The 20,516-nt window shown below is 42.5% G+C and overlaps 2 protein-coding genes across 2 annotated transcripts; both read right to left on the bottom strand.

Annotated features, from left to right (window-relative positions):
* Positions 1-2,365: 2,365 nt before the first annotated feature.
* On the bottom strand, positions 2,366-9,419 carry KRT39 (keratin 39). The gene is made up of 7 exons (XM_066255456.1): positions 8,982-9,419; positions 8,036-8,118; positions 6,417-6,573; positions 5,612-5,773; positions 5,375-5,500; positions 3,920-4,140; positions 2,366-2,717 (listed from the first exon to the last, which is right to left on the bottom strand). Exons 1-7 carry the CDS (start codon positions 9,417-9,419, stop codon positions 2,456-2,458), a joined length of 1,449 nt encoding a protein of 482 aa, XP_066111553.1. The 3' UTR covers positions 2,366-2,455.
* A 4,950-nt stretch (positions 9,420-14,369) lies between these two features.
* On the bottom strand, positions 14,370-19,547 carry KRT40 (keratin 40). The gene is made up of 7 exons (XM_066263675.1): positions 19,101-19,547; positions 17,975-18,057; positions 17,526-17,682; positions 16,544-16,705; positions 16,330-16,455; positions 14,984-15,204; positions 14,370-14,460 (listed from the first exon to the last, which is right to left on the bottom strand). The coding sequence occupies exons 1-7, from the start codon at positions 19,545-19,547 to the stop codon at positions 14,370-14,372; spliced, it is 1,287 nt and encodes a 428-aa protein (XP_066119772.1).
* Between the last annotated feature and the right edge of the window lie 969 nt (positions 19,548-20,516).

Below are 20,516 nucleotides of genomic sequence, written 5' to 3'. Positions count from 1 at the left end.
CTCTCCGTCGCCCCTTTTCTACTGTGGCTGCTGACCATGTAAAAACAAAACAAAACAAAACAAACCCTTTAACTCCCTCCTGGGGTTGCATAGGCTATTGATTTAGCTCCCTGGTAAAAATCCAGACTCCTTATTGCTTTTAAAAGGTTTGATCACTCCCATACAAGGTCCAGCAGATGGTTACACTCCTTTACATAGAGAAGACACTTAAAGAATCTGTACACCTGTGTGGTTAACCCCCCTCTTTACGACGCAGTTTGTAATTTATGTTTATCATGGAAGGCATGTGGGATACTTCACTGAGTGGGAGGCAGATGTCTTATTTTGGGAATAAATTGACTATGGCATTGCTGTGTCAGCCTGAGCTTAGTCTAAGTCCAGTGAGATTCCTTAACTCTGAATCTTGTTGGAATCAGAACGCAGAGCAGACTGAGCAGCTGTGATCTCTCACCCGCTGGTTTCCCAGTCGGTATTGATGGTATGTATGAGGCCACCAGGGACTATCACCGGACCAGCACAGAGGAAGGTGGCCTGGAAGGAAACGACAAATGCCTGGTTTTCAGTTTAGGAATAGACTCCCTTCTGCAGAGCACTTACAATTTACAACCCCCTTTCCCCATCATTATCCCATTTAATCCTTCCAGCCTGCAGGAGGCTGGGCCAAGGTTGTTCTGTCCCTTTTATTCAAGGTCACACACACAGGCTGGGTTGAGACTCTATCCTGGGGTTCTGAGTCCAGGCCCTATTCTCTTTCCACATTTCCACCCTCAGTCTGAGATAGTGTGCGATTAAGTGCTCCCAGGGGTAAGCCTGGAGTTCAGATGCGAGATAGCTTATTGACAGAGAAGGGATCACTCTGAGAGTTCTGCATTCCACTTGCTTAGTGTAGGTTGCTGCTTGTCAAGAGGAAGTGAATTGCTGAGTTGTGAGTTAATGCTTTCGTCTTTGATGTGGGCATCAGTCATCAACTGATATCTGATACATATCCTAAGACTTCAAAAATGCTTTATAGAGTAGAACTGTGGGCTTGATCCCAGGGGAGCTTGTTCTATTTTTGGCCCCCCCAAGCCAAATATTATTAAAGTGTAAATCCACATGTGTAAATCATGTGGATAATTAAATCCATGGAGAAAGAATTTAATTTGAGATAATAAAGACACAGGTCTGGGGCTGTGGCTAAAATCAAAGCTTATATTAAAAAAGCAACGTAGTGCTTTTCAGCATAAAAGCAACATTACATAAACTATTTCATTTGATGTTCACAATATCTGTGTAGTGAAGTAGGCAACGGTCCTGATTTAACTACCAAGGGAATTTAATTTGATGAAGGTGAAGTGTTTTGTCCAGGGGCACAATTAGGAAGTGGCAAGTGTAGGACTTCAGGCTTTCGGGCTCTGCGTTCTGCATTTGAGTCAGAATTGTTTACTAAAACCTCTGAAAATACCAAATACCTTTTGTAGGGAATAACTTAGACACCCTGTGAGCCTACTGGGAGAAGCTTTGATAATGTCTGGGACGTAAATGATGCCTTCTCACATTGGGACAGCCTCGTGCTTGCATGCAGCGATCACTCATGATTACTTCCCTCTGGTGGCTATACTGGAGCAGGCATCTAAGTTATATTTTCACAGTCACCCATCACAGGGAGATAGAGGCTCAGGGTTATGCCTGGAGAGTTACAGCTACATGTCCCTTGTAAAACAACCAGACCAAATCCCATTCCCTAAGAATAGAAAGAGAATTAGCAAACATCTAATGAAAGGATCTATGCTATTGCTTCAAAACGCTCCAGATTCACTCCCCACAATTGTTTCTGATTTTTAATGAAAATATTTGGAGAGCCTTAATGGTTCCCAGAGTTTTGGAGAACATGGATATCTTTAAAACTATCTTGGGGCAGATGAAGTACATAAGTATGGGTAAAGAGTAATTAAGACAACAGGGTTCAACAGGATTCAGATTTATGAAAATCTATTCAAAGAAACTCAATATTAAAGATCTTTTTCTCTATTCATTCTGTTCACATATAAGTTTCTTTCTATATCCAGAGAGGGAGTTAAGGGAAGGTTGTAGCTTTTCACCTTCATGTACCACAGCCAAAAACAATCCTAGAACTTGTCTGACTGGCTCTAATGAGGAACGTAAGTAAATAAGACCTGAATAAACAAAAGGGAAACCTGCCCATCACTCGTGGGCAGAAATGTAGGTCACCTTCCTGGGCACTTACAAATCAGTGCTCGTTCCTCCGATAAGTGGGAAGTTTGCTTCCAGAGAATGCCAATCATTTTCCTGTTGGCAGCAGAGATTTAGAATAAAAGGTATTCTGCCAATGTGGACCCGCTGTAGTAGACAGAAACTAAGTACCTGAGGGGACAGGGGACTTCTTAAACCTTTCTGGCAGGAGCAAGTGTTGGCCTCTTTCATGAATGAGGCTCATTTCCGTCACTGTGAGATGTTAGACTCTGGCAGCTCTGATGATGAAGCAAGGCTGCACGTGCTCATGAGAAGAAATGACTTTTCCATCCTTAATCTCCTTGGTGATGGTGCGGATCTTAACCAGTAGTCGGGGCAGGGCTCTGCAGGTGCTGCAGGGCTCGGGGACCCCTCGGGGAGCTGAGGATGATGTGTAAATGGGGGCCGCGCACTCCATGGCTCTGGTCTCACTGGTTGTGCAGATGAAAGACTCACATTTAGTGATGCACGGGTTACAGGGAAGTCTAGGAAAAAACCAGAATTTACCTGTGATTGAGGGAAGGCAACAAGGCTGTGGAGAAAAATGGTGGTTGTTAATTTTTCAACACATATGTTATTCAAAACAAATACTTCCAAATGCATATTCCTTCATTTTGTACTGTCATTAAGTGGAGGAACAAGAATCAGACCAGACCCATGGGGCAGCAGCAAACTAGGTTTAGAAGTATGGGGTTATGTCAGCTTCCATTACAGCCAGTGCCGCAGCGCTGTGGAAGAACACCATGCTAGGAGTCAGGCGGGGAGAGCCTGGCTCTGCTACAGACCAGCTGGTGCCCTCAGATGTCAGGCAACCCTCTTGACTTGAGTTTTTCATGTGCAGAATAGCTATAATGGGAACTAAGCTTACCAGGTCAACAGCGATAAGGGACAAGTTGAAGGGCTTATTTTCTGAGGGAAGGAATTTAGTCAGATACTTTTCTTATCAGAGTTATTCAGTTCTACTGGTGGCCTGGACCCCTTCTGGGGAAGAGTTCTCAGTGCTTCATCAGAAAGCCCCAGGGTAGTGTTTGCAAATGAATAATCTTTAGAGAATTGGAGTTAGAAGCAGTAAGAACTCTTTTTGGAAAGCATTGTCTGTTTTTTATTTTTCAGGGCCCTTTGTGGCTCCCCAGGGTGGGAGCACTGGTTAATATCGTGCTAGTATAATGTGTTGGTATGCTTCTTACCATTTAAAAACATTACGACTTGTATAAAAGTATGTTGAAACATGCCTATGTACACGACGCTGTTGGCATCATGGGAAAGCGGCTGGACAGGGTGAGGGGTTCAGCCTGAGCAGCTTCCTCCAAAGGGGGCAGGGCCGTCCTGTTCAATCTCACGGAATCTACTCATCTCAGTGGGGGGAAACCTGTGCGTTGCCAGGAATGTTCATCTTTAAAGAAACTATTTTTGCCCTACTATTTAAAAAATATCTAAGAGGCTAAAAAAACAAAACAAAACAAAACAAAACCACTTAAGAACTAACTCGGTGCACTGACTCCTCATAAAAAACTGAGCTCAGCTAGAGTAGGTTACAATTGTAGGTTTCCAAATGGCACAGCTTGAAACCCTTCCATCCAAAGCTCCCCATCACCCCTGAGATCAAAGCACCTGTCGCCCTGTTGTCAGTGGTAGTACAGACAGACGTGTGTGTCTTTTTCATAAAGATGTTTTTCCTTTTACGTACTTTCTGTCCGAGCTTTCCAGAAGGCTGCAGTACGTGGCGATCTCACACTCCAGCCGGGACTTGACGTCCAGTAGAATCTCGTATTCTTGGTTCTGCCTTTCCAGGGCACATCGGATCTCCGCCAGCTGAGCCTCTAGGTTATCGATCAGACCCTGGATCTGCGCCAGCAGAGCTGTGTAGCGGGCCTCCGTCTCCGCGAGGATGCACTCCTGGGAGTCTCTCTGTACCATGCAGGAGGAAAGTGGGGTTTACAGGGATGACTCCTTTCAGCCCAGGTCACTGTGATCTGTGTCATTTACAACAGTGGTTTCTTTGTGATAGGTACCAATGAATCCTTAAGCCCTCTTATTGTCTCCTAACCAAATAAATCTAAAAACAAAATGATCAACTATGCTAAAGCTTCCTTCCCTTCATCTTTTTTTGCTTTGCTTCTCTTTAAGTGCTACTTATCTTCTTTTTTTCTTCATCACTTGATAATCTTCTACCATACTTTCTACCTATGAAAGAAAAAAAAATATCCCAAACTGTTTCACACCTAGGAATTAAAGACCCATTACCATGGCACGTCAAGAGTATTTCCACCTTAAAAAGGGAGTGAGAAGCAGTTAGCCACACCCAATTCCTTCTTTGGATCGATTCTTTTACATATAAAATATAAGAGTTGAAACTTTGATGATTAAAGTTCTTTCCTGCTCTGTCATTCTGTAAGTTTTATGGATAATGGAATTTTAGGTTTTAAGAACCTGTTATTTGTAAGATTATCCCAATTTTAATAGATGAGAAAACTGAGGTTCAACAGGGTAAATGAACTGCCCGCAGACACATGACTAGCTGGTGACAAAACCAGTCTTGGGGCCAGGTCATCCGAATACCCTTCAGAGTAGGGCATTAGTATTTCCTACTTCAGAGAGATAATACAACGAGGCAGCATCTGTTCTAACTTTGGAACCTGAATTCTGGCTCCGACTCATTTCTTTTGTGACTTAATGCCTTAGGACGGTGGCTTTTCAACCTTTTCCACTTGGGGATCGGTGAAAATAGATTTATAAATACCTTGTGAAATAGTTTGTAAAAATGCTTTGTGTAAAATAAAATTCTCTTTTAGTGTTTCCCAAAGTGTATTCATGGATCACTATTGCCATGAGATATTCTTTAAAAAAGGAGTCCACAGTCAAATAAGTTTTGTAATGCTGGATACCACATGTCCCCCTATTAGAGATTCATGGTATGGGTCAGCTGTGAAAAGCCCACAGGAAGGCCTCCTGTTTAACCTTTGTTTAATCCAGGATTTCCCAGGCTTATTTGACCACAGAGTCCTTTTTTGGCCATTGATCCTTTAACAAGCAGAGGAACTATTGATTCAAGGGACACAATTTGGGAAACATTATTGCAGCGCACAAGGTCAGAGACTGTTGCCACCACCACTGTACTAGGCGTGGTCAGTTTGCTGGGTACCATTCGATGCTGGGCCTGTCGTTCAACCTCCAGAGCACTCATGGTTCGTCTCAGTTCGATGATCTCCGTCTGGCAGCACTGCTGCTGTTGAGAGCTGGTCACCACCTGCTGGTTCAGCTCCTCCATCTGAAACACAGTCGAGGACCATGGGTATTATGGAAAAAACATAACTCTGATTAAAGGGCCCCCGGCAGTGCAATGTCAGCTCATTGGGTTTGACTTTCCTACCCTCCCCACCTGTGTGTTGAACCATTGTTCTACATCTCTGCGGTTTGTCTCCATGATAGACTCATATTGACATCTCATTTCTTGTAGAACCCGATTTAGGTCAACAGAAGGGGCAGCAGTCACTTCAATGTTGAGTCTGTCCCCTAGCTGGCTCTGTAAGGAATTGATTTCCTATGGAAAGAAGAAGAGTATGAAGTCACTTGTTGAGCAGATGACCCTCCTTGTGCTCTTGTTTCATTCTAACAGCAATAATTTAGCTTAATTACGTCTGAAATTTAGCCCTCAATAAAGGAATGCATGAGTCATACGTTCTTTTGAGATGCTATAAAAAGTCTAAGGCTATTTCAGGTATGACTATATGTTCAAATATGTGCAACATTAAAAGGAATTGACTGGCAAGATCAGGTGTTTAAAGAATTGAGATTGTTTGCAGGCATTGGTAATGGGTGAAGCTCAAAGAGTTGGAATTTGTGAGAGGCCATAACCACCGTGGTGCCAGTATGGCATTGTGCCAGTATTGACTTACACCAATAATGGCAGGAATCTGTATAGGGATGTCTACAAAAAGATGGGAAACCTGTGAGGACAATAAAATTGGGTTACTTCTTTCTCCTGGAAAAGCTGGAGAGGGCAATGGAGGCTTCAGATATTGAATTATAGGCAATTGATTTGAAACATATTGAACCAGCTATTATAACAGTAGGCATTATCAAGGCTAAAAAAGCCAAAGTGTATCTAGAAGGTACATCCTTTGTCAGGTTTAACTCAAAGGATTGATGCTATTTTTGGAGGCTTATCTGGGGCTTTCTCTAACCTCTTCATGGTTGTTTTTGAAGCAAAGAAATTCCTCCTTCAGAGATTGGACTCGTGCCTCCAGGTCAGCTGTGCCCAGGGTCAGTGCATTCAGGATCTGCTGGAGGCCTTTGGCATCTGCCTCAACTAGCTGGCGTAGGGACACCTCAGCTTCATACCTTTATAAATGAGACATGAAGGGAAATACATTAAAATGTAGATAGCAGCCCTGGCCGGTTGGGCCAGTGGTAGAGCATCAGCCCAGCGGGTGGATGTCCCAGGTTTGATTCCCAGTCAGGCACATAGGAGAAGTGACCATCTGCTTCTCCACCCTTCCCCATACCCCCTTCTCTCTCTCTCTCTCTTCTCCTCCCACAGCCATGGCTTGATTGGTTTGAGTACATTGGCCCAGGTACTGAGGATAGCTCCATGGAGCCTCTGCTTCAGGCACTAAAAATAGCTCAGTTATAAGCATGGCCCCAGATAAGCAGAGCATCAGCCCCAGAGGTGTTTACCAGTTGGATCCCAGTCAGAGTGCATGTGGAAGTCTGTCTCTCTCCCCTCCTCTCACTTGGAAAAGAAGGAAAAAAAAAATGTAGCTGGCGTAAATCAAGCCAAGCACAATTCCTCCTGCATTTTTCTCTGGGGCTCTCATTTACACTATTTCTCTTGTAGGTTTCATTCTCTTTGGAGGTGAAATCATTGATAAACATCACCACTTAATTATTATTCCATGTTAGTTTGCCAGAGTGATGCTCCATTGCTGTTCTTTGAGGTGAGGGAACTTACCCTCCTCCCCTACCCCTAGAGCCAATGCAGTGTAAGTGAAAAGAGCACTGGATTAGGATTTAGAGAGTGTGTATCCAAGTTTTGGCTCTGTCTTGTACTACTAGCTGTGTGCCTTTAGTAAGTAACCAAACCCCATTAAACCACCATTTTCTTACCTTAAATGGAGTAACAGTACATTTGCCTTACCTATTTTATTGAACTATTGGGCAGGTAATCAGGTGGGTTTATATGTTAAAAACTACAGGTACTGGCCCTGGCCGGTTGGCTCAGTGGAGCCAACGTGGCGTGCCTGGCGTGCAGAAGTCTCGGGTTCGATTCCCGGCCAGGGCACACAGGAGAAGCGCCCATCTGCTTCTCCACCCCTCCCCCTCTCCTTCCTCTCTGTCTCTCTCTTCCCCTCCCACAGCAAGGCTCCATTGGAGCAAAGATGGCCCGGGCGCTGGGGATGGCTCCTTGGCCTCTGCCCCAGGCGCTAGAGTGGCTCTGGTCGCAACAGAGTGACGCCCCAGAGGGGCAGAGCATCACCCCCTGGTGGGCAGAGCGTCGCCCCCTGGTGGGCGTGCCGGGTGGATCCCGGTTGGGCGCATGCGGGAGTCTGTCTGACTGTCTCTCCCAGTTTCCAGCTTCAGAAAAAGAAAACAAACAAACAAACAAACAAAAAACTACAGGTACTGTATACATATGAGTGGTTATTAATCTTAATACTAGATTGAATTTGAAGGTCTTTTCTGGTCTAGTACCATCATGGTATGGGCAAGAGGGTTAGTAGACTTGTAAATAATTTTATTGGGAACATTTAGCACCAGATGCAAGGCAAATTCTGTCCTGCACGACAGTGTTGAACAGGCTTACTTGGCTCTCAAGTCATCAGCAGCCAGTTTGGTGTTGTCAATTTGTGAGACCAGCCTGGAATTCTCAGCCTTGGTACATAAGATCTAGAATTAAGAAGTTGTACACACAAATGAGACAAACACCAAGACCCCTTCCTTAAAAACCAAGGGGCTGTTGTGTATTTCAGTTAGCAGGGGAAGATGAATTAGGCTTTTCATAGCGATGCTTAGGAAGTTTGGGCAACTTTGGAAAATCAGAGTTTTTGTTATTTTCTTAAAATTTAAGCAAAAATTACTTTAATAAAAACTTGTGTAGATGTTTTACCATTAAAATATAAATTCCAACTAAATTTGTGTAACATACCGTGATCCGCTAGAATGTAAATGCCACGCGGGCAGGAACATTTCAGTTTACCAGTATGTGCCTAGAGCCTAGAATGATGTCTGGTGCCTTGGAAATGATGTCTGGTGCTCAGTAAATATTTGTTAAACTAACAAAACAGGATAAATCCAGCACACATAACGGCAGCATATCACTCTGATTAGAAAAGTTAGCTTTGATGAGGGAAGAACTACTTGGGATGGGAGGAGATGAAGTGAGCATCAATGGAAAAAGTGGTGATGGTTGAAAATATGGATAAAGTTAAACTAGTTAGGAACTTATAAAAATAAAGTTAATTTTCTCAGATCCCTGTTTTCCCATTTTTTGTTAAAGAAATGACAGCATTGGGTTGTTAATACATTTTGGTCTTCAGTTATGGTTAAAATAATAGCAGAGAATATCTCTAAATGACAAACTATAGTTCTGAATATTGCATCATGATGACAATTTCATTCAAGACTTTTTTATTCTAGGAGATATATTTCAGCATACATAGAAATAAAGATGTTACAGTTTAGCAAATGACTATTGCTTGGAGAATGTCAATACAAAACTTGATTATACAGGTTGCTAATAAGAATCTTACCTTCTGCTGGAGCTGCTCAATGGTAGCATAGTAGGACCGGTAATCAGGACATATGACGGGGAGCTCTTTGTTACACTCTTCCTGGATTTTACACTCCAGTTCAGCGTTCTCTCGTTCCAGCATCCACACCTTTTCCAGGTAGTTAGCAAGGCGCTCGTTCAAGATTTGCATGGTCCCTTTCTCATTACTGTTGAAGCCTTCACCACACCAGCCATAATCGTCCGTAGAGGGACAGGCGTTGGCATTGTTTGTTAAGCAGGTGGGCATGGGACAAAAGCAAGGAGTAGGTTGGCAGCCCTGGGACTGGAGAGTTCTCAGAACATGGCCAGTTGGTTGGCCGCTGGTGTTAGAAGAGCGGATCTTACAATTTGTAATCCTAGAGCAGCTTTGGCATGGTGTTGAAGAAGAAGTAGTTGGTGAACAGCCCTTGGTATCCATTGTGTGTGCCCAGCTTTGGTTGATTTCAGTGTCTGTGGTTTCCCTGGGTCGAAAGCTCAAGCTGCTGTGACCGAGTCTAAATTCTGAGACTTTGTGGCTTTTTCCTCTTTGAAGTGTTTATATAGCCTTTCCTTTAGGTGGTGTCACAGCAGGCAGGATGTTTCCCTTCCAATGCTTATACCAAACCCCATAGGAACATCTCATTAGACTGCTTTTTACTTGCCTGAGAAGAGTTACCTGTCTCATAAATGTGTGCATTTAGGCTGTTACTAAATTACTACCCATCACAACTACTACTTGTCATTGGATTCAGAGCTTCACATGATTTCTTCAAAAGGAACTGTGGTCACAGTTCTAACAGCATCCATTATTAAGTAGGTATGAGTATATTGGGTTCATTACGTTCTTGTTGACCTCTTCACCTGGCATTGAGCTTGACCAGGACTGAGTCCATTTATTTTTCCTTTCTTCTCTAGAAAAGGGAAACTATAATATTAATATAGAATAATTATTAGTATGAACTTATAAATTGGTATTTTATTTTGTCCTGCCCAATTGATTTTCCCATTTTTATTGTGAGTGTGGATTAAAATGTCATTCTTAAATAAGGCTTTTTTTTAGAGGTAATTGCTAAATTTCCGTTTTAGCTTTCCAGGTTGGGTTTGACTGCTAACAAGAAATTTCTTGGAAAAGGTTACCATTTGTTTTTTCCAAAGCCCACATTTGATAACATTTTTAGTTCTCAGTGTTTGCTTGTGGTACTTTAGGTAAAAATTTGTGATAGTGTTGGCTTTTATTTGGTGTTTAAATATATTCTGTTGAAAGGTATGTGTGCTCTTTCTCAGGAATATGTACTCAGCATTTTCTTTTTCCTTTTTTTTTTTTTTTGTATTTTTCTGAAGCTGGAAACGGGGAAGCAGTCAGACAGACTCCTGCATGCGCCCGACCGGGATCCACCCGGCATGCCCACCAGGGGGCGATGCTCTGCCCATCCGGGGCATCGCTCTGTCACAATCAGAGCCACTCTAGTGCCTGGGGCAGAGGCCAAGGGGCCATCCCCAGCGCCCGGGCCATCTTTTGCTCCAATGGAGCCTCGGCTGCGGGAGGGGAAGAGAGAGACAGAGAGGAAGGAGAGGGGGAGGGGTGGAGAAGCAGATGGGTGCTTCTCCTGTGTGCCCTGGCCGGGAATCGAACCTGGGACTTCCGCACGCCAGGCTGACGCTCTACCACCGAGCCAACCGGCCAGGGCTCTTTTTTTTTTTATTATTATTCAGCATTTTCTTAAGGAAGTTATTAGTTCGTGATCCTTTATAGAGAGGCTCTAGGGAAGAATAATTCCCTAGTTGTTTTTAGCTCTGTCAGAGGGGAGGGAGGTTCTGAGGCTAGATGAAAAAACATGAAAGGATTAAGCCAAACAAACAAACAAATAAAAAACAACAACTTATAGACACAGACAACAGCATGGTGGTTACCAGAGGTGAAGAGGAGGTGGAGGAGGTAGAGGAGGGTATGGGGAGATAAACGGTGATGGAAGGAATGGTGAACACACAATTTGTTATGCAGATGATGTGTACCTGAAAGTTAAATAATTTTTAATTTTTAACCAATGTCACCCCAATAAATTTAATAAAAAAGTGCCATAGAAATAATGCTCAATGTTACTCATAATAAAAGAAATATAAATTTAACTATATTGAGATATTTTCATTTTTCATCTGTCCAATTGAAAAAAAAATCAAAGTTTGATAACAAATGCATTGTATTGTATAGAGCCTCTCATTTATTGCGGGTGGCAGTATAAATTTGTACAAGTTACTGCAATAGTACTATGATCAAAACAGTGTGTACTGGCGTAAGCAATGGAAAAGATATAGAGTCTAGAATTAACCTCTGCTTTTTAACATCATAATTTGTACAGTACTGGGCAGAAACTGGAAGAACAGCAGTCACAGGCTAACTGTAACAGGAGAGCCCCCAAAGTAGCCATCCTATATTAAAAATAGATATCAGTTCCACTTTGATTTTACATAAATCCAGGCTAGAATTATTTTTAACTCCTAAAATACATATAGATTAATGCACGCAAAATGTTATATATCATAGGAGGTAGTCATGCATATCTTTTTGAGAGGAAATGGGATACAGTTGGAAATTACAGATGCTGAGGAAATTGTTAAACAAAAATATATTATCTTTTGCTACTGTTTATACCTAGGCAGAAAAGAAACCATTGGAAATGCAGAGAAAAAGTGGTGAGTGACAGATAGTCTGGAAAACTTATACAGTAGAAATTTCCATGTGGGTAAAATTTGTGATTTTTTGACATTATAATTTAATAGTATTAAATTTCTTCCCAATTTTATTATCAAGAGTAATGGGGTTTGAATACTATTTCAGGGATTTATTTATCTGGAAAATATTTTATTGTGAGCATTTTTATTGCCTTTTATTGTTAAATAAGGAGAGTGTAATGTAAAAAAATCTAATGTAAAATTTTAGATCTGAAAGTAGACTTTTGTTTAAATCAACACTGTATTAACTGGTATTATTATGCACTTTATGTCTGTGGGCTCAGAAAATAGAAGTAGAAAAGGGAAGTGGAGAACTTTTTTTCAGGTTCCCACTGTTTTATTTTCAAACTTTTTAATTTTGAAATAATTATAGATTTGTAAGAAGTTGCAAAGATATGGTTATATCTCACTCAACTATAGTACAATTGTAAAACCAGAAAATTGATACAGTGTGTGTGTTTAGTTCTGTATAATGGTTTTCACATGTATATATTCATGTAACCACCACTTCAATCAAGATAGACAACTAGCCCTGGCCAGACAGCTTGGTTGGTTAGATGATCATCCTGATATGCAGAGACTGCTGGTTCAATTCCCTGTTAGGGCACATACCGGAACAGACTGATGTTCCCGTCTCCTCCCTCCCTCTAAAATCAATAAAATAAACATTTTTAAAAAAGATGTACAACTATTGAATCAGCACAAAGACCTTCTACATGCTATGCCTAATTTGTTCTCCATTTCTTTTAAGTTTACCATTCAAGGATGTCATGTAAGTAGAATCATGTAGTACATGACCCTTCAGGATTGCCTTCTTTCACTTGCCGTAGTGGCTTTCAGATCTTGAGGACATTTTGGTTGTTTCCAGTTTTGGCTATTACAAATAAAGCTGCTGTGAACAATCATTTTTTTTTCAATCTCTTTACTTTTAACATACTTATATCATTCTGTCTGGAGTGAGCTTCTCGTGGAAAGTGTTTAGTTTTGTATTCACTCTGCCAATCTGTGACCTTTAATTAGTGTATTTAGATGATTTCTAGTTGCTGTAGTTACTGATGTGGTTGTGCTTATGTCTGCATTTTGAGTTTTGTTTTCTGTTTGTTCCCTCCATTTTTTTAATTTCTCTATTTCTTCGTCCTGCCTTTCTGTGGGTGACTTGAATATGTTTTAGACTTCCACTTGTATTTATTGATAGCATTTTTGAGTTTTCTTTGCATAGTTTTTTAAGTAGTGGCTTTAGGTATTACATTATATATATGGAACATCACAGTCTACTGTGCTGACATTTATTTTTGTCTCTACAAATAAAGTATAGAAGCGTTACTTCCCTTCCTCCCTTTACTCACCAGTTCTTGGAGCTTTTTTCCTTTTCTGTCTGCAGCAGCTGGTGTTGCTAGGTTGTTGATCTCTCTAGTTCCCAGTTCAGGATACAGGAGACAAAAAGAAAGGCGGGGGAACTCCCCACCGTGTTGTTCCTTGGGTATCAAGGCCTCTTGACGGTTTGGCCTCTTCTTCCACGTTTCAGAGTCTGCTTCTATTTGTACGTGTAATTTCCAGGGTTTTTAGTTACGCTTAGGAAGAGGAATTGAAGGAGGAAATGTACCTCTACTTCATCTTTCTGGAAGCATAAATTCTCTACTTTGCCTTTTAAATGTGTGAGAATACAATTATTCTGATATCCTTTACAATAACAGACCAATGTACCTTATGGCATTTTATGCAGCCACTAACATAATGGTCACGAGAGAATCTTCTATATGTGTTAGGATTGAAAATACTTAGATGACACAGTAAAAAAAAGTAAGTTACACAACTATATATGCATATGTAACTGTGATACTGCTATATAAAAAAACCTATTTTAAGAAAGAAAACTTGCCCTGGCTGGATAGTTCGTTTGGATAGAGCATCGTCCTGAAGTGCAGAGGTTATGGGTTGGAGCCCTGGTCAGGGCACATACAGGAACAGATCGATGTTCCTGTCTCTCTTTCTCTCTCTAAAATCAATAAAATAAACATGTTTAAAAAAACAAAGAAAACTTAAAAGTTCCCAAAATACTGACAATGGATGTTAAGGGCATAGAATTATGACTGATTCTCCCCTGCCCAGCGTGTGCCAATTTGAAGGAAAAAACCCCAAACCTAGTGCTTTTATAATTAAAAATAAATTAAAATTTATTGTATTTTATCTCTAAGTTTCCTCTCAGAAAGATACATACAGCTATCTCCCATGATATTAACATTTTGCACAGATTAATCTATTTATATTTGAGTAATTCAAAAGTATTTTCAGTTTGGGTTTATGCAAATTCAAATTATTGGTATGTGTCTAAACAATTACCTTGGCATCAAATGGTTATTATATCAACAGTAATAAACCACAAAGCTATATTTACCATGCTAAAGGGGGTGAAATACATTTTATTTGGAGATTAGCAAGAAAGCTTTACAGACTGATAGAATATCACAAATAAGCAGGCAGGAGAGGAAATGAGAAAGCAGAAATATACCGAGGATGCTTAGAGCACAGTTTGAGGATATGAAAGCCTTCTTGACTTGAGCTCCGAGTTTGGATGTCCCTGGTTGAAGCCCCATCTCCTTTTTAGGACCCTGCTGGCTCAGTTCCTCCATCTGCTGTGCTGGGTGTTTAGCCTTCATGCTCAGTTTTCCACTGTGCAAAGTACATACGTGGAGCACGGCTCACAAGTGTTGCTTGATGTAATTGTTGTAGAGCATGGGTTACAGGGAAGCCTGTGGAAAACACACTTTGAACTAAGCCTAACAAGGGAATGCTGGGTAAAATGTCAACTCAGAAAAAATCATGCCAAAATTTACCCTGCAAATTATGTTCTAAAAGACGCTCTTTGCAGAATAACATTTGACCTAAGCCTGTCATCCCTGGACCTAGCACTGGTCACTTCATGTTCACTGCAGCTGTAGCAGTTGAATAAAATTTTGTATATTTTTTTCACTTTGCAAATGCCATCTTATGCATGTTCCTGGTTTCCCTTTAATGGGAGACAGGAGAAAAGGGAGACAGACCCCCAGCATGAAAAGATACAATGATATTTATTCTGCTTTATAACTTTGTAATAGTTTTGAACATTTCTGTGGTCCTCTGATTAGCATGAGCTGCTTTTCATCACTCTTTTAAGAAGATCATCTAACACATGAAGGAGGTTTGACCTTGGCCAGATTTGGGGGAAACAGGATTTTCCTACATGAGCCTCTTTGTGACCCAGGGTGATTTTGAGAATAATTGTGTGGCACTTGCCTGCTGTCCTCGCTCTCCAGAAGGCCCCGGTACGTGCTGATCTCACACTCCAGCCGCGCCTTGGTGTCCAGCAGCACCTGGTACTCTTGGTTCTGCCGCTCCAGGTCACAGCGGATCTCGGCCAGCTGGGCCTCCACGCTGTCGATCAGGCCCTGCATCTGGGCCAGCTGGGAGCTGTACTGGGCCTCGGTTTCTGCCACAGTGCCTTCCAGAGATTCTGTCTGCCGAAAGAAAGAGTGTAAAAAGTGCATGTAGCATAGTCTCCGGGGCCAGAGGGCGTGCTTTCAAATCCCTACTCAACTCTTTTCCAGCTATGTGACTCGGGGAAAATTACTTTGCTTCTCTGCACCTCAGTTTTAGTCTATAAAAAAATGGGCAATGCAAAGTACCTTCCTCGTGGGATGGTGGTGAGGACTACCTGGGTTAATATGGGTCCAGCACTTAGAACAGTGCCTATAAGAATTTGAAGGGCTATGTAATTGTTAGTTATTGCTACCAATAGGACATCACAGCCTGCAGTATATTTGTACAGCTTAAGGAGGACCAGCAGTTTGGGAGGAAATGTTGAGTATGGGTTTGTGGGCAGGGAGGGGTGAAGAGAAGAGCCTCTGAGATTAAACCACCAGGATTGAGCCTCCACTTTTGCTTCTTAAGAATTGCTTGACCCCTTGTTACTTATCTGAGCCTCAGTTTTCCTCATCTGTATAATGGGGTTAGTAAAAGGATTATTGTGAGGTTTACATGGGGCCTCTCACAAGATGAATGCTTAGCTATTTATTATTCCCTGAGAATATTCTCTGTGGCACACGCAGTGGTTTGACTGGAACTGGTTAATGTCATCTCATCCATATTTTATTCTGTTGCTGGGGTGGAGTGGGGTGGGGTAGAGGGTCTGGTTGAGGTGTGGATCCTGGAAAAGTTCAGGGTAGTGGTTGAATGCGAAGAGTATTCTTTGTTTTAGATGTGATTTTGAGCTTGGGAAGTTGGCCCTATTCCAAAGGGAGGTAAAATCCACGGGAAGGCGCGGGTGGCTTCACGCAGAGGTTCCCCTCAGTTTGCTCCTGCCCCTTCCCTCTCCCCTGTCTCCGGAGGGGGCTGCAGGGTCGTGCTCAAGCCCGGGAGGGAAGGTCAGGGCATCCTACCGGGACAGTACAAACTGTTGACCTTTCACGTCTGCTTTCTAGCTGTTACTGGGCAAAGGCAAGAAAATACAATCCTTGCAAGCTGGAGATTCAGAATTCTTGCCACATAAACTGTGGGTGTCTTCTTTGGGTTATGGAAGAGGGGATTGTATCCTAGGGCCTGATTCTTCAGTGACAGAACAGAGCTGTCTTTCCCTAACTCACCAGGCTTCGCTGTGCCTGGAGCTCAATTTCCAGAGCATTGGCCGTGCGTTTCAGTTCCAGGATCTCTACCTGGCAGCCCTGCAGCTGCTCGGTGCTGCTCCGCTGCTGCTGGTTCAGCTCCTCCGTCTGAAACACAGGCATGGTTAGGGAGGTTAGGGAACACAAATGAGGCAGAAGTCTGGACGCCTGTCATTTTATTGCTCAGGCCACCGACCTGGACAGCGAACCATTCCTCCGCGTCCCTGCGGTTGTTGGCGACCACCGTTTCGTACTGACAGCGCATCTCATCCAGGACCCTGTTGAGGTCGATGGTGGGGGCACTGTCTAGCTCCACACTGAGTCGGTCACCAAGCTGTCCATGAAGCAAATCGACCTCCTAAAAATGGAAATGAAGTAAAGATTGTCACAGAGTGGTGGGGAAAAAAGTCACTTTGACATCCATGACATCCCATTTTTGTTTTGGGGAATAGTGAGTAGAAAGAAGCATGGGGTTCAGATTCAGATTGCCTAGTTTAAACCTCTTTATCACTCAGTTTCTTCATCTGCAAAATGGGTATAATAATTTTACCAGTCCCAGAGAGTTATTGTGGGGTATATGAGTTAATATGCATATAAAACACTTACAAAAATCCTTGGCATATAGTCAAGTCTCAATAAATGCTAGCTGCTATTATCAACAGATGTTCAAGGGGAACATATACTGTGTGACATCATTTGTCTTTTCACGGGTTGTCTTCACCAATATAGGACAATCATCCACTTTGTATTTTATGATTTAAAAAGTTGATCGACGCCAAATGTTTAAAAAACAGTGGTTTAAATAGTGCATGAGTCCTTATCCCCTTTTTCAAATGGCCTTCACATGCTGTGTTTATCAGCCTGATTTTGAAACCTTATGGGTGAGAGGGGGGCGTGACACAAAGCCTCCAAGGAAGTCAGTTGTGGAGTTACCTTCTCCCCGAAAGCAATGGCAGGCAAAGACTTTGGGGCCTTCATCTGGCTCTGGCCAGGGCTCCTTTCAGAGCTCCATCCAGAGACGCACAGGAATGAGCCGGCTGAATGGTAATGAGTGCCTTGTGTAATTTTGTCCCAGCTTTAGTGACATTTACCCAAGTCCAGCTTATATGCACGTGCGGAGTTGATCAGTTTAACTCGTCAGTCTCCCATTCTCTCAGGGAGTGTGCCACTTTCCTCACCTCTCTATGGTTCTTTTTCAGGCAGAGCAGCTCCTCCTTCAGGGACTCCACATGGGCCTCCTGGTCGGCCTTGCACAGGGTCAGCTCCGCCAGGATCCCACGCAGGTGGCCAGTGTCAGTTTCTACCAGCTGGTGAAGGGACAGCTCAGACTCATACCTTTCATAACGAGAGAGACGCAGCCAGCCTGTGCTTAACTTTGCCAACATTGTACAAAGTACAGGGCATAGTGACGAAGGACACCTGGACTCAAGGGAGCCACATGCTGGAATTCCTTTTACATCCCAAATAACGATAAATTCGAGCTTTGCAAGCATTCTTAGCTTAAAAATATTATATAGAGAATATTTGTGGTGAGAGAGAGAGAGAGAGAGAGAGAGAGAAAGAGAGAGAGAGAAGGAGAGGAGAGAGGTATAACCATAAATTATATTCAAATTTAAATTCAACTTACTTTACCCTAAAGTCGTCAGCTGCCAGTTTACAGTTGTCAAGCTGAATGGCCAGTCTAGAATTCTCTGCCTTCGTGCACAAAAGCTGGGAAGCAAGTTATTAAGTAATAAATGGTTCTTTGAAAGAAATCTAAATATCTATTCATTTAACAGCTATGCCATTATTTATCTTTTGAAAGTCTTTGTAGAGAAGCATAAAATAGCATTTAGCCTGCTTTTCTTATAAAGCATGTCACTGCATGAAGAAAAAAGGAGTGCCAATTTACAAACAAAATAGAGAAAGAAAAAGGTTAGTTCTTTTTGTGTGTGTGTATTTTTCTGAAGTAAGAAGCAGAAGGCAGAGAGATAGACTCCTGCATGCGCCCGACCGGGATCCACCCAGCAAGTGCACTAGAGAGTGATGCTCTGCCCATCTGGGGCATTGCTCCATTGCAACCAGAGCCATTCTAATGCCTGAGGTGGAGGCCATGGAGTCATCCTCAGTGTCTGGGCCAACTTTGCTCCAATAAAGCCTTGACTGTGGGAGGGGAAGAGAGAGATAGAGAGGAAGGAGAAGGGGAAGGGTGGAGAAGCAGACGGGTGCTTCTCCTATATGCCCTGGCTGGAAATCGAACCCAGGACCTCCACGTGCTGGGCCGACGCTTTACAACTGAGCCAGCCACCCAGGGCCAAAAGTTTAGTTCTTTAATGAACCAAACCATTTTGCAATATTCTTTGACAGTTGAATTCACTTAAATTTTTCTCCATAAGTAGTTTGTGTTATGACTATGTCCCCATCCATGATAATAAAAATTCATCAGTAAGAAAATTATTACTAGGTAAAATTATAGATGTCATTTAGTATAGACATACAGTGTTACCTACAGAAGTAATTTTGGATATAACAGTTTTTCCTCATTCTGTAGATGATAAAGGTAAAGTCTAGAAGTATGAGAGTTTATTTTGGTCACTGAATAATTAGTGCCAGCACTGAAGTAAAGGCTATTTCCTGACTCTTAGTCCTGAGCCCTTTCCTCTATATCACACTGCTACTTGGAAGTGCCTTCTGCCTGGTTTCCTTCTAGAGCCTTTTCTAGTATATCAAATCCCAGCCTGGGCAGGTGGAGCGTAGACAGTGAGACATGATACCTTTTGTTGGAGATCTTCAATGGTGTCGAAGTAACACTGGTAATTGGGACACACCGATGGGATGTCCTCTTCACATTGTTTCTGGATCCTGCACTCCAGCTCTGCGTTCATCTCCTCCAGGCCACGCACCTTCTCCAGATAGCTGGCGAGTCTGTCGTTCAGGAACTGCATCGTCTCCTTCTCCTTGCAGTTGAACACCCCATCCTCACACCAAGCACTGTGCCCCGGCAAGCACGGGATGTTACAACTCCCAACAAGGTAGCATGGCGCAAAGCAACTGGTTTGCAAGCGAGGCCTGGATAGGAAGCTAGGGGTCTGGCATCCGGTTGGAGCAGAGGAGCTGGGCACACAAGTGGTTTCCACGGAACAGGTCGAAGCAGTTGCTCCATCAGAAACCCCGGTGCTAGACTCAGAAGGGCAGCATGCGGGGGAACAATCAGAAGGCATCCTTTTAGAAGTGAGGAGTAAAGATCAGTGGCAAACTCAAGGTGCCTGACTCCAAAAGCCTCCTTTCTTCCTGGGACATTTATATAGCCCCCAAAATGGGTATTTACAGAATGTACAGGATGTTTTCTTTATCACTGTTGGTGCCAGTTTTCATATGAACATTCATTAGTGTTGTTTATTTGCCGAGGAAGAGTTTTATGCCTCATAAAAGAGGCATAAGTTCAGGTTACTAAATAAGGACACCATGTCCATGTGCCAGTAGGATAAAATACTGTACTTGTTTCAGAAAATCTTCATAGAAAGCGTTGTTCTTTTGACAGAATAAGGAAAGAAAGAAAATTTGACTAATCATAATTATGGATACAACTGATTACAAATAAGGAAAATAGTATTTCCACAGATTTTGATGCTGCACATTGAAAATTGTTCATGTCTCCTTTTAGAATTAATATTACAATGCATTAAATACCATTTGTTTACTTGTGCCACCACCATAAAGGTGCTGTGTGGATAGCAGTCTGGCGGAGCTTTTGTGTTCATGCTGGGCTCATATGGTAGAGGAGGGAGGTGTATACTGGGTTTAAAGTATGTCTGTGTGTGTGTGTGTGTGTGTGTGTGTATAAATGACATCTGCCTGTATACAAGTTGAAAAGTCTCTTTGCATGATTTATGGGTATAATTTGTGCCTTCCAGGCCAAAACATAAAGGAAACAGCAGACCTTTTGTTGGTTTTCAGGACCCGGAGCTGTTTCAACAAACAAGTGTTGGCAAGGCTGTGGAGAAAAGGGAACCCTCATGCACCGTTGGTGGGAATGCAGATTGGTGCAGCGACTGTGGAAAGCAGTATGGAGTTAGCTCAAACAATTAAAAATGGAATTGCCTTATGACCCAGCCATCCCACTTCTAGGGATGTAGCCAAAGAAACCCGAAACACTAATTTGAAAGAATATATGCACCTCATGTTCACTG

Source organism: Saccopteryx bilineata, chromosome 2 (assembly GCF_036850765.1).
Source record: "Saccopteryx bilineata isolate mSacBil1 chromosome 2, mSacBil1_pri_phased_curated, whole genome shotgun sequence".
NCBI lineage: Eukaryota > Metazoa > Chordata > Mammalia > Chiroptera > Emballonuridae > Saccopteryx > Saccopteryx bilineata.
Note: the sequence above shows the minus strand (reverse complement) of the source record. Positions and strands in the feature narration are given on the sequence as shown.